The 19,115-nt window shown below is 41.1% G+C and overlaps 1 protein-coding gene across 2 annotated transcripts; it reads right to left on the reverse strand.

The window, feature by feature from the left end:
- Window positions 1-6,035: 6,035 nt before the first annotated feature.
- On the reverse strand, window positions 6,036-18,872 carry LOC307014676 (uncharacterized protein). Of its 2 annotated transcripts, XR_013801291.1 has the most exons (6): window positions 18,454-18,872; window positions 16,534-16,629; window positions 11,428-11,476; window positions 11,177-11,332; window positions 10,999-11,091; window positions 6,036-6,761 (listed from the first exon to the last, which is right to left on the reverse strand). XR_013801291.1 is itself a non-coding variant. In XM_079642747.1 (5 exons), the coding sequence occupies exons 1-5, from the start codon at window positions 18,120-18,122 to the stop codon at window positions 6,585-6,587; spliced, it is 528 nt and encodes a 175-aa protein (XP_079498873.1). In that variant the 5' UTR covers window positions 18,123-18,297; the 3' UTR covers window positions 6,036-6,584. The 2 variants fall into 2 exon arrangements, 1 of the variants encoding a protein (XP_079498873.1); XM_079642747.1 differs by lacking the exons at window positions 11,428-11,476; window positions 18,454-18,872 and adding an exon at window positions 18,117-18,297.
- Between the last annotated feature and the right edge of the window lie 243 nt (window positions 18,873-19,115).

A 19,115-nucleotide genomic window follows, 5' to 3' on the forward strand; every position in this document is an offset into this window, starting at 1 on the left:
CAGGCTTTTGCTTACCTTTAGTTTGGGCCCATGTGAGTATTGGCAGGAATCCGGAGGAGGTCTCCTGTCCTTCAGTCCCTCGGACTCGAAGTCGGGAGTCCCCAATCGTCTTTTTGGAATCACGTCAGGGGTCACCACTTTGTTGGGTTCAGAATTCCAGAAAAGACAGACAACTTCTAAGTTTAAGTATTTATTGTAAAGAGAGCAAAATATATATTCACTTGGCCAAGGACTCGTCACGTCTCGGAAATCACAGCCAGCAAAGCTATAATCTGTAACCCTCGAATCCGTCAAGAGCCCCGAACCTCGTCTGACAATACATTTTATTACACAGGGCGTTGCCCGTACATTTATGATTGGTCAAGACTAGCTGAAGAGATACTGCGGTTTAGACTTGGTTCTCTTTGGTTGGTGCACAGTCTCAGATAGAGTCTCTTGGCAACACGATCCTCCAATCATCATTCGGCCGGCTGGCGAGGTCCCTCCCTACTCTGTCTCTAACACACAACATTTCTCTAACGTTTCTTCAGATATAGTGGAAAACCATAATGGTGCTTCCTAGCTTTGCGGGGGAGCGTGGCTCCCATACAAAGTCAAGGCCGGTGCGATGTGCTGTTCTGACTGCCTCTTTGTGTTCTCTCAGTCTCTGCACCTGACCTTGCTACTTTCAATATTGCAAGCTAAACACTTTCTCATGTGACTTTTCCAGAGGTGTGAGTAAGTCCTACAGATGTAGCACTTAATTTCAGACAGTTTGAAATGCGAGGGCCGTGATTGGTACGTGATCTGCCCTCGCTCAAGGGAAAACCTCTAGCTTGACTTGAGACCGCCCCCGTGATAAATAAATGTAATTATAATGAAGCCAGCTGCAATGGATCATTGATCCACCAGGGGGTGCAGTGGGGTTCCACACTGGAGCTCATGTGAAATAAGGTCAGATACTGTACAGTACACTGGATGTACAGCGGAACTTAATGTTATTTAGTCTAAAAAAACGAACGGGAGGAAATGCAGCCCGGCTCTCGATTTTTAATCCTAATTTAATCACCATCTTCATCACGATCATTTATGTTTATGTTTGCCGAATTGACATGAAATCACTGACAAATATGAATATACTGTATTCAACTTCATTAAAACGTTATTAACGTGCCTAAACTCAGTAATTATACGATCATGTTCTGATAATGATGACGCAATAGCCCCGCCTCTCCCCACCTCTGCTGCTCACCCCCGCGTCAAAGTAAACTGCACACTGAATTCAGATTATTTATCTTTCTCTCGATATGGACATAAACGCGAGTGAAGTCTAATCTGACAGGACGGAGACACGCAGCTCTGCTCACCTGCAGCTCCTCCCGCTGTGATGCAGCGGGGAACGGAGTAAAACACACACTTCAATCAGATCATCGCCCTTAATTATTTTAATTACCTCTCGAACTACCTAAACTAGTTATAAATATGTTTATTTTTACTGTCGGCCAGGTCACTCATTACTGGATCAGCTGCTGCATGAGACAGACACTGACGCTGTCCGAAGAGAGGGAGGAAAAAGAGAGGCTCCGCATAGCCGTGGGAACATGTTTCAAATGGGGGGTGCTGTGGGGATGACACCAGGGCCGGTTCTGACGAATGTGCTGCTAGGCAAGATTTTAGCTGGCAATGAAAAACCTCTACAAAAGACCAATACACTACAAAAAGAGAAATATATTGACATGGTGGACAGCTTATATAACAAGGCTTCAAATGTATTATATATTATAACATGTTTTAATTTAATTTTTTTAATTTTTTTATCATTTTAAAATAAAATGCTTCAATCTGGTGCACTTTGAGCGCCCAATTAGAGACTGATCTAGGGGGTACAACTCTAAACACCCATATGAAAAAGATCGGTTTGCATTTTATTAATCAAATAAGTAAGTATGTGAACATTTCCAATAACCTACCATAGCAAATAACAAATACATGTAACTTATTTTATTTGTGTTGTTCATTCATATCTTATTTTACCAGTTAACATTTATTTATTTATGTATATTTTAGAAAATCTCTCCAGTTTTAAACGATATTTTTGGTTTACTGTCCTATAGTATACATTGCAATGATTTCAAACCTGTTTTTATTTATCCTAATAATTATAAAGGTGTGCCTTTGAAATATTTGTTTACATAAATTGTGATCAAAACGTTTGAGACCCACTGAGATAACTTCGACTAAAGTGAACTATCTAAGCCCTCAGAGTCCTTTACCTCACTGAGCCTCTCAGTCTGACAGGAGAGGACTCTCCCTCCACATTATTGTAGAAACAGCTTCTTATATCCGTTAGCGCAACAGAAGCTAACAACAATCCCCGCCGGTACCGCGGTATCCCCTCTCTCTATCTCTCTCACTTTGGCTGTGAGCTGCGGGCGCCTGCTAAGCCAACATCCCCCACTTCATCACTCACAGCGCCCATCGTACAGGGCAAATGGAAAATGTAACCGGGGTGAAAAGGGTGTTATCTTTACTTGATTATGAATGTTGTTACATCAAGGCTGAAAATTCGTTTTTTTTTTATTATATCTTGTGGAAGTGCAGATCCCCTGTCCTCCACCAGGGGGTGCTGCAGCACCCTCAGCACCCCTACTTCCCACGGCCCTGAGGCTCCGTGTATTTTATTATTATATAGAGTCGTTATTCATTTGTTTTAAAGCTCAATAAATAACAAAGAAGACCTTTGACCGGCACTTTTTATAATTTTGTCCGGAAGATTTCAACTTTAATACACGTTGACCTCTGCCCCATGGATGTATAATAAGAACTGGATACAGCGTGGGAGGCGGGGCCTCATTCATTCCTATGAGAGTTGCTTGGCGCATGATGATAAAATGGCCCAACTTTTGAGAGAGCGAAATGTCACAGATTACCCGGCATGCCTGAGAAGTACCCGTATGTGCGCTCATAGCGCATGCGCAACTTTAACCAAAATGCAAATAATTATTGCACTGTACCCAAAGATTACATTGACAATGTACACATGGCTCTGACAGGATGTAATTGTAAAACAATATACAAGCAGACATCATACTGTACATACAGACATACTGGGAAGCTGTGCTTCATAGTCCTGTTCAGTAAAGCAAGCTCACACCCTACATAAGAGAATGGAGACACTTGAGTCCTACTATTGTTGAATCCCACATCAACTAGTTCATTTATGAGCATTAATGAGTTCTTATAACTATACTTATACAGTGTTATAAGCTGATTATAATTAGGGCCGGGACTCGATTAAAAAAATTAATCTAATTAATTACAGGCTTTGTAATGAATTAATCGCAATTAATCGCATTTTTAATCACATATAAATATTTGACCTGAGAACAGTGAGAAGCAATTTTTTTCACATGGATTTTAGTATACCATTGAATAATGACTGAATACATAAGCTTAAGCAACAAAACATTGTTTATTTTTTTCAAGGTGGTACACTGGCCATAAAGTGTAGCAATAGCATATTTAGGAATATAGTACAATTCAGAGATTCAGGTAGCCTATAGGTAGGTAGACCTTCTGTAAACTATAACACTTTGTTTTTTAAGTAAAACACAATACTTTCAAGTACATTCAGAACATTGGAAACCCTGACTATTAGAAAACATCTCTCTGTTGCTTCAGAGGCCATAACAGACTTTGTTGATTTACCAACAGTTGATTTAAAAAATCTAATACATTTCAGTCCAACTCTCTCAATAACCTTGGCCAAAACAATAAACAGTTCAACATAAAGTGCCAGTTGCACCAACAACATAATAAATAGTTCAACATAAAGTGTACTGTACCATTTAAAATAAAATAAAAAAGTGCCAGTGATTGACCTCAATCCCTCCTATTCTTCCAATATCCTGATGAAAAATAAAATCTCTCTGTTGCATAGGCCACTGTTTGATCAACGCGAATTGGGTGTGGGTCCTTGTACTCCGAGTCGGGCTAACATCCACACTAGCTTCCACGCTAGCTGCTATAGGTTTTGCATTGAGGTGATACTTGAGGCTTGATGTGCTGCGGTGATATGCAAATTCCTTTTTGCATAATTTGCAAACAACCTTGCTCTTATCGACGCTTCCATCCGTCCGTTTTTTAAAACAAAATGTCCCATCCACGGGGCCAACCAAAGCGGTCTCATCAGCTTCTTCGTTCGACTATTGTTCACTGTGGTTTGTTGTTGTCTGAAGTTATGAACGTTAGTTGGTGCTCCAGTGTAATCGGTACCCCTGAAACTCATCCAGTGAGAAACGTTCCGCGGTACAAAAATAAGTGCGATTAAAATGCGTTAATTTTTTTAACGCGTTAATTTTTGTGTAATTAATTAATCTTAATTAACGCGTTAAAGTCCCGGCCCTAATATATATATATTAATATACATATATATATATATATATATATATATATATATATATATATATATATATATATATATATATATATATATATATATATATATATATATATATATTAATATACATATATATATATGATATATATGATGATATATATATATATTAATATATATATATATATATATACATATATATATATATATATTAATATACATATATATATATTAATATACATATATATATATATATATATATTAATATACATATATATATATATTAATATACATATATATATGATATATATGATGATATATATATATATATATATACAGTGCAATAAGCTTCTTAGTGCAATAAGTAGCTACAGGGACGTTAATCTAACGTCGGTAATATTAACTTTATTTAATACAACATTTACGGTACAAGATTTAATCATACAGCCCATGTAGTATAATATTTTACAAATGAGGAATTACAGCAAACATGTGCAATATATCCATTATTACAACTCCGTGGAATGGCAGTGAGACGATATGGGACCGTTGTTATTGTGCATCCATGGGTAAAGATAAACGCATGTAGTGCTGAACGTGCTGAACACGTAACATGAACGTGCCGGACGGTGCTGTCCCGTGGGTTAGATGCGCGTTCATAATGCAGAGGGATATATAACTCTCAGAATAACGTTATTAGCACATTTTTACAACTTGAGGAACGAATTTTTTTTATTAGGGCTATACAAGTGTTCATACTGGGTGGTTTATTTAGTTTAAAAAAAATTATCCAACGATTTACAGACCATTCTTTCCCCATGTAAGTCAATTGGAAAAAGTGTTTCTGGGCCCAGCAACCTAAAGGAAGTGTAGTACCTCCGTTTGGCCACGACGAATATTCTACTCAGAGTCGGCGCACTTCCTGGGGGGCTTGCTCGGCCCCCACCGCGGATAATAAACAGAAGGGTAACCATGACAACCATGCTTCTTCGCTAATTTTATGCCACTGGTCCGTGGTCAGGCCTGGGAACCGACGGGAGACACTGGACTCAAGTGTCTGCCTCACATTGAGGGGAAGGGGCATTTCCCCTTTGTTCCCGCTCCAGTTTGTGATTCTGACCATGTTCTCATAGGTTTCAAATGGTAACATGGCCATGAACATATCCCGCTATTAGAATGCAATTTTTTAAAACATAGGGTGCTACATAACACACTTTCAGGAAAAGTCACGGACTGTGAGACTTTAATATTTTATTGAAAAAAGTTACATTGCACACACACCACATCACACAAATGGACCCGATTGGCGGTTCTAGTGTTAAATAAATTCACTAATGAATGAAACCAGTTCAATACGCATTATTCCTATCATTCTTTATGAGCGCAGAAAGTCTTAAAATCAGACGGCAGGCAATTACAGGTGTGTGTGTGTGCCTTATGTGCCCATCCCCCCATGTGAATCACACGTAGCTCTGATCACCTATGATAAATGGGCCACACCTAATCGCTGGCTATTCAGCCAGAGCTCCCTCTATGCAAATCAAACTGTAGACGGTGTGAAAGCAGTGAGGCCTGTGAATACAACATTGCAGTAATCGAGTCTACTGAAGATACAAGTTTAAAATCAGACCTGTTTTTTAAATGAAATCTGACGGCAGGCAGTTAGCTGTGATCACCTATAAGGCTTGAAGTTACTTCAGATGCTGAAATATTTTTATTTTTCAAGTATAAACATACAGTATACAACAGATACATGCATACAAATTATCACATTTATGTTATTAATTTTACAAATAGGACAGAGGGTGCAGCACAAACAGTACGAAACAAATAGAGAGCTTTCTGAACATCAGCAGGAGAGGACTCTTTCAAGACACTAGTAAATACTGAAATGAACATTAGATGTCCTCTTAAAATGCAAGTTTATTCATAACACTTCCAACATAAATGGAATTCTCACTAACCTAAAACATTTTATTTTTTTAAAAACATGTCACTGTCGAGACACAAAATACTGGAACATACAAATGGACAACACCAAATTGAGCTCACTTTCTACACTCTTTGATGATCTACCTCGTACCTGGTTTGTTTTTTAGTCCATGTATTTTGGCAGAGGCTTGGTCTGGCTGTATCTTCATAGCAACCCTCTGGATAAACTCAAATGAATATTTCATTTCCAGAGTATACTGAAGATTGAAGCAATATATTAGTCCAAGAAGCATCGCAAAGCCACATCTTTCAGGTTGTGGAGCACAAGTTTCTCCTCGACCACAACTGCCACATTGAAGATCTGCTGAGGAAAGGCATCCCATTCACCTTCGTAGCCTATGAGTAGACCAACTTGCATCACCTTCATGGCTTCCTCGAGAGTGTCTCCATGAGCCTTAAAAAAGGAGAAATAAAAGTGAGCTCAGTGTACTACAAGTACTTTTTCTCTACAAAGCTAATTAAGAGGCTTCTGCTATAAACATAGAAGCTAAAATCTACAGTTCAGTGTAAAAGTGCAATGTGATGGAACATCATTTCAACTGCCTCTCTTTTCAGTTTGAGCTTTATATTTATTTATATTATTTAATAGTTACGTTTTCTTGCTGTTTTTGTTTATATTAAATGTATCATTCTTTATTGCAATTATTTTAGTTAAATTAAGGTAATTGTAAACATTACTTTTGATGGAAACTTTGTGCACAGGGTGATTTATGTTAAAATGTACAATTAAAAAATCTCAGATCTGCTCAACTCCAGGCGTAACTCAGGTCTCAGTGAGTCACGCCCCTCAAGTGTGCATTCCAATAGGTAGGAAGACTCTGCTGATTGCGTGAAGTGCAACACGCTTCCCAGTTGAAAAACATTTTAAATAGCGCATTTCAAATCAGAATAACTCAGTGTGCTTCCAGACTCGGTGAGGACACTATCGATACTGACTCAGCAATCACTGTAAGTTATATTCTTGTTTAAATAGACTTCTCTGTTTCATTTATTCTACTCTGTATAATTGTTCTGTAGTTATTGTAGCTAAAACGGCGATTTCTGAGAGATTTTAAAATCTCAGATCTGCTCAACTCCAGGCGTAACTCAGGTCTCAGTGAGTCACGCCCCTCAAGTGTGCATTCCAATAGGTAGGAAGACTCTGCTGTCGCCCATCAGCAGAAAATAGTTAACTAATTACAGGGGCGTGCCCCCAAAGCTGTGAGAACTGAGCAATCAGGTATCCATCTTAGGTTGCGTTTTCCTGGAGCGTCAGCTTCAGCGTCAGCCAGACGAAGACTGACAAAGACATTAAGAGTCCTGTGGGAGGCAAAGAGGAGGCAAATCGTACTCTGATTGCGCCAAGTATCGCTGGTGTTATTTAGTTTTATTCAATTCTCTTGGGTTCTCTAGCCCCTCATGCTATAATCATGTGTATTTTCTGCATTCCTGTTCATGTGTCTTCTCGCAATTATCACTGGCCCCGTGTTTCTCCTAATCGATCTCACCGGCCTGCTCTCGTCTATCCCACATGCTCCACTGAGATCCAACATCTCGTTTCAGGGGGCCTGTGGAACTGCCAGTCAGCTGTCCCTAAGGCTGACTTCATCTCTGGCTACGCTTCCCTGCAGTCTCTGGATTTCCTTGCTCTCACGGAGACCTGGATCACTCCATCCAACACATCCACCCCAGCAGCTCTCTCCACAGCATATTCCTTCTCCCATACACCCAGACCCTCTGGCAGAGGAGGTGGCACTGGTCTCCTGCTCTCTCCCAAATGGAGCTTTTCCCTCTTCAAGCTACCTAATTTCACTCCTTCCACCTTTGAATTCCATGCCGTCACAGTAACCCATCCTATACAATTAACCATTGTTGTTCTCTACCGTCCACCAGGCGCCTTGGGGGACTTCTTGGAGGAGTTAGATAATCTCCTCTCACACATCCCTGAAACTGGCCCTCCCGCTGTACTTCTCGGAGATTTCAACCTCCAGACAGGGAAGATATCTGAACTAACATCTCTGTTAACCACCTTTGCTTTCTCACTGTCTCCATCCCCACCAACTCATAAAGCTGGCAATGTCCTTGATCTCATATTCTCAAGGAACTGCTCTACTTCTAACCTCTCTGTAAACCCGCTCCACACATCCGATCACTTCTTCATTTCATTCTCTCTACCCCTTTCCAAACATAACAACCTAATCTCTTCTAACTCTGCTCCTGTCCGCCGTAACCTCCGTTCCCTCTCCCCCTCTACCTTTGCCTCATCGGTGCTCTCAGCCCTCCCTTCCTCTGACTCGTTCCAACTCCTGCCTCCAAACACTGCTGCAAAAACTCTCCTCTCGACTCTCTCATCCTCTCTGGACTTTCTCTGTCCTCTCACATCGCGGCCGGCTCGTCAGTCCCCTCCTGCTCCCTGGCTAAATGATGCACTGCGTGCTAATAGAACCATCCTTCGGGCAGCAGAGCGGAAATGGTGGAAATCCAAACACCATGACGACCTCCTAACCTATCAGGCTCTCCTCTCCTCTTTCTCTGCTTCCATCTCTCAGGCAAAAAGCACTTTCTTTCAAGATAAGATCCAATCTTCCTATTCCAATCCCCAAAAACTATTTTCTATCTTCTCCACCCTCTTGGACCCCCCCAAAGCACCTCCCCCCTCCTCCCTTCTGTCAAGCGACTTTGTTAACCATTTTGAAAAAAAGGTTGATGATATTCGCTCTTCTTTTTCTGACTCACCTTTACTCACCGCTGGGTCACCAGACCCTCCCTTCACCCACACACTGACCTCCTTCACCTCTGGGTCACCAGACCCTCCCTTCACCCACACACTGACCTCCTTCTCCCCTCTCTCTCCAAGTGAGGTTGTTACCCTCGTTACCTCTGCCCGTCCTACCACCTGTTCTCTGGACCCTATCCCCTCAAACCTCCTTCAGACTATCGCTCCTGATATTCTACCATTTCTCACCCATTTCATCAACACTTCTCTAACTTCTGGTCACTTTCCAAACAGTCTCAAGGAGGCAAGAGTAAACCCTCTCCTTAAGAAACCCACTCTCAACCCGTCTGATGTTATTAACTACAGGCCCATCTCTCTCCTCCCGTTCCTGTCTAAAACACTTGAACGCGCTGTCTTTAAACAACTCTCCTCTTATCTCCATCAGAACAACCTTCTGGATCCGCACCAGTCTGGTTTCAAGGCAGGTCACTCAACAGAAACTGCTCTCCTTGCTGTCTCTGACAAACTGCACACTGCTAAAGCAGCCTCCCTCTCCTCTGTCATCATCCTTCTGGACCTGTCTGCTGCATTCGACACGGTGAACCATCGGATCCTCCTTCGCACTGTCCAAGAACTTGGAGTTTCAGGCACTGCACTTTCCCTCCTCACCTCATACCTCAACGACCGCACCTACAGGGTTACTTGGAGAGGGTCCGAGTCCGACCCTTGTCAATTAACTACAGGGGTCCCTCAGGGCTCGGTTCTTGGTCCCCTCCTCTTCTCCCTGTACACAAACTCGCTCGGGTCTGTCATTAGCCCGCATGGTTTTTCATACCACTGCTACGCTGACGACACCCAACTAATTCTGTCCTTTCCCCGCTCAGAGACCCAGGTCGTCGCACGCATCTCTGCTTGCCTAGCAGACATCTCTCGGTGGATGTCTGCTCATCACCTCAAGCTCAACCTTGACAAGACTGAACTGCTCTTCCTTCCGGGAAAAGATTGTCCCACTCTTGACCTAACAATCAACATCGGCACCTCTGTTGTTTCCCCGACTCAGACTGCAAGGAATCTGGGTGTGGTCCTAGATAACAAACTGTCCTTCACTGCAAACATCGCTGCTACAACCCGCTGCTGCAGATACACGCTTTACAACATCAGGAGGATACGTCCCCAGCTGACCCAGACATCAGCGCAGATTCTGGTCCAGGCTCTCGTCATCTCACGCCTAGACTACTGCAACTCCCTCCTGGCTGGTCTACCTGCATGTGCCATCCGACCTCTGCAGCTCATCCAGAATGCAGCGGCTCGTCTGGTCTTCAACCTTCCCAAATTCTCCCACACCACACCGCTCCTCCGCTCCCTTCACTGGCTTCCAGTAACTGCAGAATCCACTTCAAGACACTGGTACTTGCGTACCATGCTGCGAATGGATCTGGCCCTTCCTACATCCAGGACATGGTTAAACCGTACACCCCAGCACGTGCACTCCGCTCTGCATCAGCCAAACAGCTCGCTGCACCCGCACTGCGAGGGGGACCCAAGTTCCCGTCAGCAAAAACACGTGGGTTTGCTATCCTGGCTCCAAAATGGTGGAATGAGCTCCCCATTGAAATCAGGACAGCAGATAGCTTACACATCTTCCGACGCAAACTGAAAACTCATCTCTTTAGAGTCCACTTCGAGCGATAGAATTACTAACAAAGCACTTATATACTAATAAAGGGCTGGCTTTCTAAATGCCAGTTGAGTAGCACTTGAAATGTTTGGCTCTATGAAACCTGATGTACTTATATGATTCTGTTTTCTTAAAGGTTGTATCTTCCTGGTCGAATGCACTTATTGTAAGTCGCTTTGGACAAAAGCGTCAGCTAAATGCAATGTAATGTAATGTAATGTAATTACATAAAGTAATTCAAGACAGTTATGATCTTACATCACACATCCTGATGACATTTTTCTGATTTTCGCCAGACATGTAGTGTGATAGTCCCAAGAGAGCAGCAGTCCTCCTCCTCTCATTTGTGTCCTGCAGGACAACAAATGCAGTGGGATATAAACATTTGTAGCAAACAAATGGTGGCTAAATTATGGTCATCAGCATCTCCACTTACATCTTTCTCAAGGCAGTCCAAAAGGCCTTTTAGTGCCGGCTTCTTTCCAGTCCTGGATGCACCTTTGTAGACCTCCAGCAATGCCAGGCCATCAAGTCCATCCAGAAACGATGAAAGCAGGTCCGTAGTGACAATTCTCTGGAACTCTGCCTGAATCTGAGGAGACACAGACATATAGAAAATATTCTACCAACAGTCTGCAACTGTGCATGTTGCCTTCTCATTGTAACTGGGAAACCTGCACATCTTACAAGTCCACTTCATCCAGTTGCAGCAAAATGGAAATCTTTGAAAATCTGTCTGTAATAGAGAACACACATTTAGGTACATTATGAAGCAGGCCTTAATAAAGTAATAAGAACTGAGAACATGACAAAGAATAAGATGCACACAATTACAACAGTCACGTTGCCCATAAACTACAAGCCTTGGCTTTCACAATTACAATATTTTCCCTTAATTCATATGATAAAGACTTAAATAGTACTTCATCTAAATAAATAAACAACTTGAAATGTTCATCTTTGATTGATGAGGCATATTCAATCTAATAAATTCATGGGATGCATGTAATAATAACAGGGAAAGGTTAGTGTGCATCCACATAGAGCATTTTTGTGTCTACGTGCATGCCAAATATATCAATGAAAAAACTATTATTTGTTTTAACCAAACTTAAAAGAAATTGTACAATGGTTGTAATTGTTGATTATTCGCTTGCAGTTATTTTCCATAGACTATTCAGTGGATTATTATTGTTTTTTTAGTAATAACTTGACTACCTCTGAAAGCAGAAGTTTAGGAAAAATTATTGTTCATGTATAAATATTATTAATTTTATTATAATATAAATATCTAACAATTACAACCATAGCCCATCTTAGTTATTATTGTGGGTGAACAGTAACCTTTCCCTGTGTTATAATTACATACATCCCATTAATTTATTAGATTAAATAACAATAATCTCATCAATCAAAGATCAACCTTTTTAAGTGCCTTGAACACCGACTGTTCCCGCTGCTAGAAACGGCTGATATTAAGACACTTCAGTGCGCAAGTCACAGAACGAAATGCATTGTGGGACATGTAGTTTATGGGCACCATAGTTCAATAAAATAAACTAAATATATTCCTTTCTTTTCTATAAAATATTTTCTAAAAAGCAGAAATACAAATTTGTCTCCATTTCAAGAGTGGAACATAGCATTTGTACACAATATAAATGCTATTTCTGAACACAGTTAGCATTTTACTCCTTCAATGGCGCGAGGCACCCCCTCTGTATCTGGGCAGGTTTAGCGTGAGCTGAACCAGAAAAATGTTGCAAGGATAGAATCACTTTAACACTTGCTCGGCCTTAACAAAAAACAATCTTCAAGTCCCCTATACTTATCCACAAATGACATCCATTTCAAAGCCATGGCGGGGGCTAACAAGCTGCAATTCTTAGCCGAACAGAGAGCCGGTGTTGCAGTATAAGTTGAGTCATGACAACTGGCGACATTCTATTATTTTCGTCATAGGAATCCGGGGCGTGTACATTGAGGACCCATTGTTGACTTACCAGCAAAGAAACATCGTTTGTCGTTTACGTTCATCTTTTGCTATATCTGCCTTCCTAAGATCACTTTGCTGCACATTCAGTACTCGTATATGAGGTTGTGGGTGAGAGGCCGATATCGTGACGCTTACAGGGAGGTATCGAACATTACAAAGTAGGTGACTGTGTGGATTTCTGTTCAAAACATTGCAAACTTCAATAAATCATTTAAATTATATATTTGTGTCCGACTTTCATTTGTTCATCGTTCTTAATGTGATGTATAGTAGCTTTGATAGCTGTCCATACCTTCAGACAGCCTAAAAGTAAAACACAAGTTGTTTATTCACAGCCCGAACGCTCATCGAGATGACTGGATCAGTCATGACAACTTGTGATCAGCTCCGATTAAATTGTGATATCAATTCTGTAGCTAACCTCCGGGGAGCACGTTTATTTTATGAAATACCTGTATCCCTCTCATCACAACAAGACTCTACACTGTGCAGGAAAAACAATTACATACATGAAAATAACCTTGATGCATGGGAATTAAACACACAAACTAACAGATAAATCATCAGAAGATGGCAGAAAGGAAGTAAATAACAACAGGAACACGGAAGGCAGACAGAATTGCTTAGACACGGGTGCAGTGGTGTCGTGGTCCCTGGAGAAGTGGGTATACTTTTAGTTTTGCAATTTTTTTTAAGCAGCCCATAGTGCAAAGGATTATCGCCCTGTTTTATAGTGACATACTCTATTTAGTTCACCCCAAAAATATTAACCCAGTATAGTTACTCAGTATTACTTACACACAGTGGTGGACAGTAACGAAGTAAATGTAATTCGTTACTGTACTTAAGTACTTTTTTGAAGTATCTGTACTTTACTTAAGTATTTCCATTTTGGGGGACTTTTTACTTTTACTCCACTACATTTCAAAGTAAAATATCTTACTTTTACTCCACTACATTACGGGACATCTGTCGTTCCTTCTCATGAGTGAATTATTTGTTATATAAATAAGCAGAGCGTTCCACAAGGTTTAGGAGTGTGTTTATGGGAATTTTTGACCATTCTTCCAGAAGCGCATTTGTGAGGTAATTTAACCAAGAGATTTTGGACAATTCCATACTCCCAACTTTGAAAACAGTTTGGGAATGGCCCCTTCATGTTCCAACATGACCGTGCACCAGTGCACAAAGCAAGGTCCATAAAGACATGGATGACAGAGTTTGGTGTGGATGAACTTGACTGGCCTGCACAGAGTCCTGACCTCAAACCAATAGAACACCCTTGGGATGAATTAGGAGCACAGCCTGAAAGCCAGTCTCTTCATCCAACTTCAGTTGCCGCTTCTGGAAGAATGGTCAAATATTTCCATAAACACACTCCTAAACCTGGTGGAAAGCTTTCCCATAAGAGTTGAAGCTGTTATAGATACAAAGGGTGGACGGACGTCATATGAAACCCTATGGATTAAGAATGGGATGTCACTTAAGTTCATATGCACATCAAGGCAGGTGACCCAATACTTTTGGCAATATAGATAAATATCACCATATATATAAATAAATATCACCACAAATATTGAATATCATCATTCAAATAATTCAACAATAAATTCAAAACGATATGTTACAAAAGAACAATATATAGTTAACAATGAACAAAAATATATACATTTTACAACATATCCATGAAAACCAAAGTGACTCTCTCAACCCAGTGCTGGGTTTCTAAGTAAGTGCTCATATTACAGTATTTTCCAGACAGACTTGCTTTCTGCAGGAGTTTTCACACCGCATTGCCTTGAACGCATAGAAGTGGCAGCACGGTGTCTCTTCAACCAGGTCCTCATATACTTTTGAGGATCAAACATAGAAGTAGGGGGGCCGTTGATATTAATCATCATCAAGTTTGATATGTTTGAGATCAGTAGTACAGCCCTTTTGTCTGAGCTTATATTGTTCATAAGGCTAAAGTTCCTCTCACACTCTGCTGTGCTGACAGGGAATGTCTTCATACAGTTCATGAGTGGTTTTAGGTCCTTGGGCTCACTATTGGGCTCTTCCAGTAGGTCTCGCATCCCATTCAGTGCTTGGTCTGTGCACAAGTGAAATCGCTTGCACAGTCGCTTAACCTGGTCTTCACCATGGCGAATGCTGGGGCTTGATGGCCATTTACTCTGATCAAGGATGCTGAAGTCCTTGATGACCGCATCTTCGAAAGACAAGCGTTGCTCAAGATTGTTCACAAGGCTTTGTAAGAACTGGCCTGGATTGATTGACTTCAGCTTTGCATTTCCTACTAGAGCTATAGAGCGATACTCCCCAGCCTCTTTTGCCTCTAAAGCCTCACAGTATTTTTCACCTGGACTCTCTTTGAAAGACTGTATCACTCTGATTGAGCGTTTCAGCAGATGCTCTGCTCTGAGGAGAGTTATAGAATGAGCTTGAAGCTCCAGTGACAGGACACTTAGTTCATGGAGAGTGTCATACATGAGCCCAAGGTCACAGATAAATTCAGGACTTTGAAGACGGTATAATAAACCTCTGTACATTTGTTTCTCTTTGGTGGACCTCATCTCATCGGAAGACGCATTCTTAAAGTGCTGCACAAGACCTCCCAGGGATGTCCACACAGCACGAACAGTACGAAAGCTACTGTCCACCCAGCGTACATCTAAAACTCTGCCAATGCGAAGAAGTTGTGAGCCTACTTCAGCTGCTGCATCTTTGAGTTCACGCTCATTTTTGTTCGACATACTATAAAGTGAATATAGCTTCTGCATAAATATTTTAAAGTGGTTGACACCCGTCACCTCATCAACAGCATTTGACACAGCTAGTTCCAGCCTATGGTTCATACAGTGCAACACAAAGAGCCTTGGGAATCTTGAGGTCAACCTGGTTGCTACTCCTGACTTCTTTCCTAGAATGACACTGGCTCCATCAGACACAAATGTTACCCAGTTTTCAAGAAGCCACTCTTCTGTAAAGCCAGCCTTCATTAAACAGGTGAGTAAAGCCTGTTCTATGCCATCTGCTCTCTGATTGTCTAATTCAACTAGATCAAGGAAAATGAACTCAGGGCTTGCTCCTTCAATTGACGCTTTTACAGAAACTGTCATGACAGGTTTGTGACTTAAAGAAGAGGCCTCGTCAATAAGGACAGCTAACTTCGTGGATGATGCTATTATGTTACTCACAATTTTGCTCTGCATCTCACTGGCAACATGTTGTATGATTTGTGTTGCACTGTAACGTGAATGAAGTATTGAGCCCATCTTAACACCATTCAGTTCCTGCAGCTCAATGAGGCTCTCATGGTCAGAAAATTGTCTGTTCTTTTTGGCCAAATGGTAGGCTGTTCGGAACACAGCATCAGTTTCCTTCTTGTAGGACTCAGTCATAACCTCCACTGCATTCTCAATGGCCGATTCTTTTTGTTGTTCTGCCACCTTCACAGCCTGAGAGTGTGCCTTGGACAAAGCATGTTTCCTGATCTTATTTCTCAAGACTGACAGACTTGTTTCTCTACTTCCCTGAGAAGACACTTGAATTTCAAAGTTCATCCATTCTCTTGAGAGTGATACACCTTGCTCCTTGTTGATCCCAATGGAGTTCACACTGCTACAAACCAGACATCCTGTGAAGCATAAACATACAATGTAACTACTGTATCCACAGCTGTATGTGTGCATGGTCTATTTTTCCCATATACATAAAAGGACACACACACGCACACAATATTAATGTGTGTCCACTGTTTCAGAAGCTACCTAAACTAACAAGATACCTAAACTTACCAAGTTTTTTGTTTTTGGATCCCAACCAGGGGTTCTTGGATTTAAAATCCTCTTTTTGATTGACAGTCCACAGGTCAGGCCAGTCATTATTGATGTCTAAGGGAAGAACAACAAAAGTTATTGAATTATAGGCTATAAAAGGGAAACAATGACCATAACCTATTCAAAAGTGTAAAGTTGTCACCTTCATAATCTGCATTATTAGATTTTTTCATTTTAGCCCCCAAATAGTCAAATAGTCAATTACACAGGGCCTAGCTGTAGCTTTATCCATGGCTGTGTCAATACAAAGTGTGAAAACTCTTCTAAGAAAAGGCGTTATGACGTGACTCAATGTTGCACACAAATTAGACCTAAACACAGACAAACCTTGTGCCCTTTTCAACCAGGTCCTTGGTAAACAACAGCACGTTTCCTTTCGTGAGGAAGACGCACTTTTAAACTTTTACCGTCATATACGTCTTTTACTTCCTACCGCATCCTGCCTTCAAAATAAAAGTACCCGTTTTCATAATGTATCCAAATTCGTGGATTCCACGTAGCGTCGCTATGCCCGAATCTGGCTGTGCGTCGCACAAGGTCAAAATGCCCTTGCTATTTTTAAGCTGTTGGCTGAAACAACAGTCGCCAAAGTAACACAGATATAAGACTTTATTCAATCCTAAAAGAGGTAGATCGGCGGGATAAATGGCTGTCTTTAATTAGAAGAGACCACTGGCAGCCAACATCTACCCTCAGATTGTGCAGTCTCCTATAAATTAGCACTAGCTACATTTGACCTCAAATTATGTAGCTGCTAGTGCTAGCTAGCTAATTTTTTATCTCCATTTGACAGGAAAACGCTGACAATCCAAAACACTAATCTTCAGTTGCCACAGCTAATGTTACAATTAAGCAGATAGCTGTGTCACGTCACCAAACACACGATGATCTTAGCATTATGTTAGCTAACGTGAGCTAAGCGCTAACGTTCTTCAGATTGCGTGGTACCTAGCTATGCTCTTGAAAAGCCTTCAGGCTATCTCTGGTGTATGGGGATGGATTTTGTGTACAAGATAAATGTAAATGTCGGGAAAATAAAGTTGGGGCAGACACTGTTAACTGTGTTCGTTATTCTCCCGACCAGGAGAGAAGCTTTAAAATAGGAGACTAAATGGAGTCTCTGTGAAAGTTCAATTGGGTACTTTAATTTAAAAAGGCGCGGGTTGGTCACAAGCATGATATTGTTCAGTCAGACAAACAGCTGTGATCTGGCTCTCCTCGATAGGGAAGAGAAGAGAGTGGATCTCTCCTCCGGTGCTGTTTATATATCGTCTGCTGGCTCCTCCCCGCCAGCCGGCTCACCTCGTCTCCAATGTCCGTTATTGCATTTAAACAGAGGATAGGTTCTTTTCACATTCAATATATGCTTAACACGTCGTTTCTCCTCATATTCTCTTTCATCACTTTTCATTTAACACATTCTAAACGCTGTAATCAATACTCTAAACAATACTTCTCGGCTCGTTTGGTTTCCGGTCATTCCGGATGTTGTCACATGCTACTCTCGTCTGTAAACAATAATGTATTCAAATAAACTGTACCTTCATTTAATATTCAGCATGGTAGTATCTCGACATCTATAGTTGTAGTGTTAAATCAGTAGGCTTCGGTTTGCACCACTCTATATCATTTCGCTACTAAATTCACCTCTTCAGGAAATCGTATATTAGCCACATGCTAAATGCTAACCGGAGATGAAGGATTTTCAGAATAAAAGCTTAACTGCTTGTACACAAGAATTTCTGGTTTTTCAGAATAAAAGAGCATTAAAACTGACGGCATGTTTAAACTACATTTCCCCATTAAAACATTGATTTTAATTTCTAACACTAGCTACGATTTGTTACAAAAATCTTAAAATATAGAAGTGAGACCCACCGTTATTGTCGTCTTCATCTCCTTCCCTGTCAGCATCCTCTTCAACGGATGAGGGGGACGGAGGGAGCGCAGGTGTTGGGCTGATGTCAGGGCTGATGATAACAGGGCTATCAGCTAACAGCTCCGGTGTTCTAGCCTCACTATCTGTAGCTGAGCTGCTGGCCGATGTAGTTCCACAAGGACGTTTATTGTAAAAGGAAATTTTAGTCTGAATGGCTCGCTTCATTTTAACAGTTCATACAATTTTTGTAATGGCAAATAGTTGAAAGTAAATTAACATTTGTCTATATGCAGTTTTTTTCCCTTATTAAGACCCGCCCTACTCTGCCTCTGATTGGTTTTTAATCAGTTCTCGCGCTGAAAACCTGACCAATCTAACCAGCGAAGGCATAGAGTTAGCCAATATGAGGCAGAGTAGGTTTGTGTCATGAGTCTTCACAGTACTATGAAATGACATTGAGCCACTACTAAATAATGCTGTCTGAAAAATAAGTGGGTATACGCCGTATACCTGCGTATACCCTGGACTACACCACTGCACGGGTGTCACATGAAATGTAAATGTTCTGGAAAGTTCCTTATACAGCTTTAGCCTTTTTTATCTCATGAAGTCCCTAAGTGACACACACTGAACATTCTGGGGTCATGGTCCTTGTCATTTG

The sequence above is a fragment of the Notothenia rossii genome (assembly GCF_949606895.1).
Source record: "Notothenia rossii genome assembly, chromosome: 8".
NCBI lineage: Eukaryota > Metazoa > Chordata > Actinopteri > Perciformes > Nototheniidae > Notothenia > Notothenia rossii.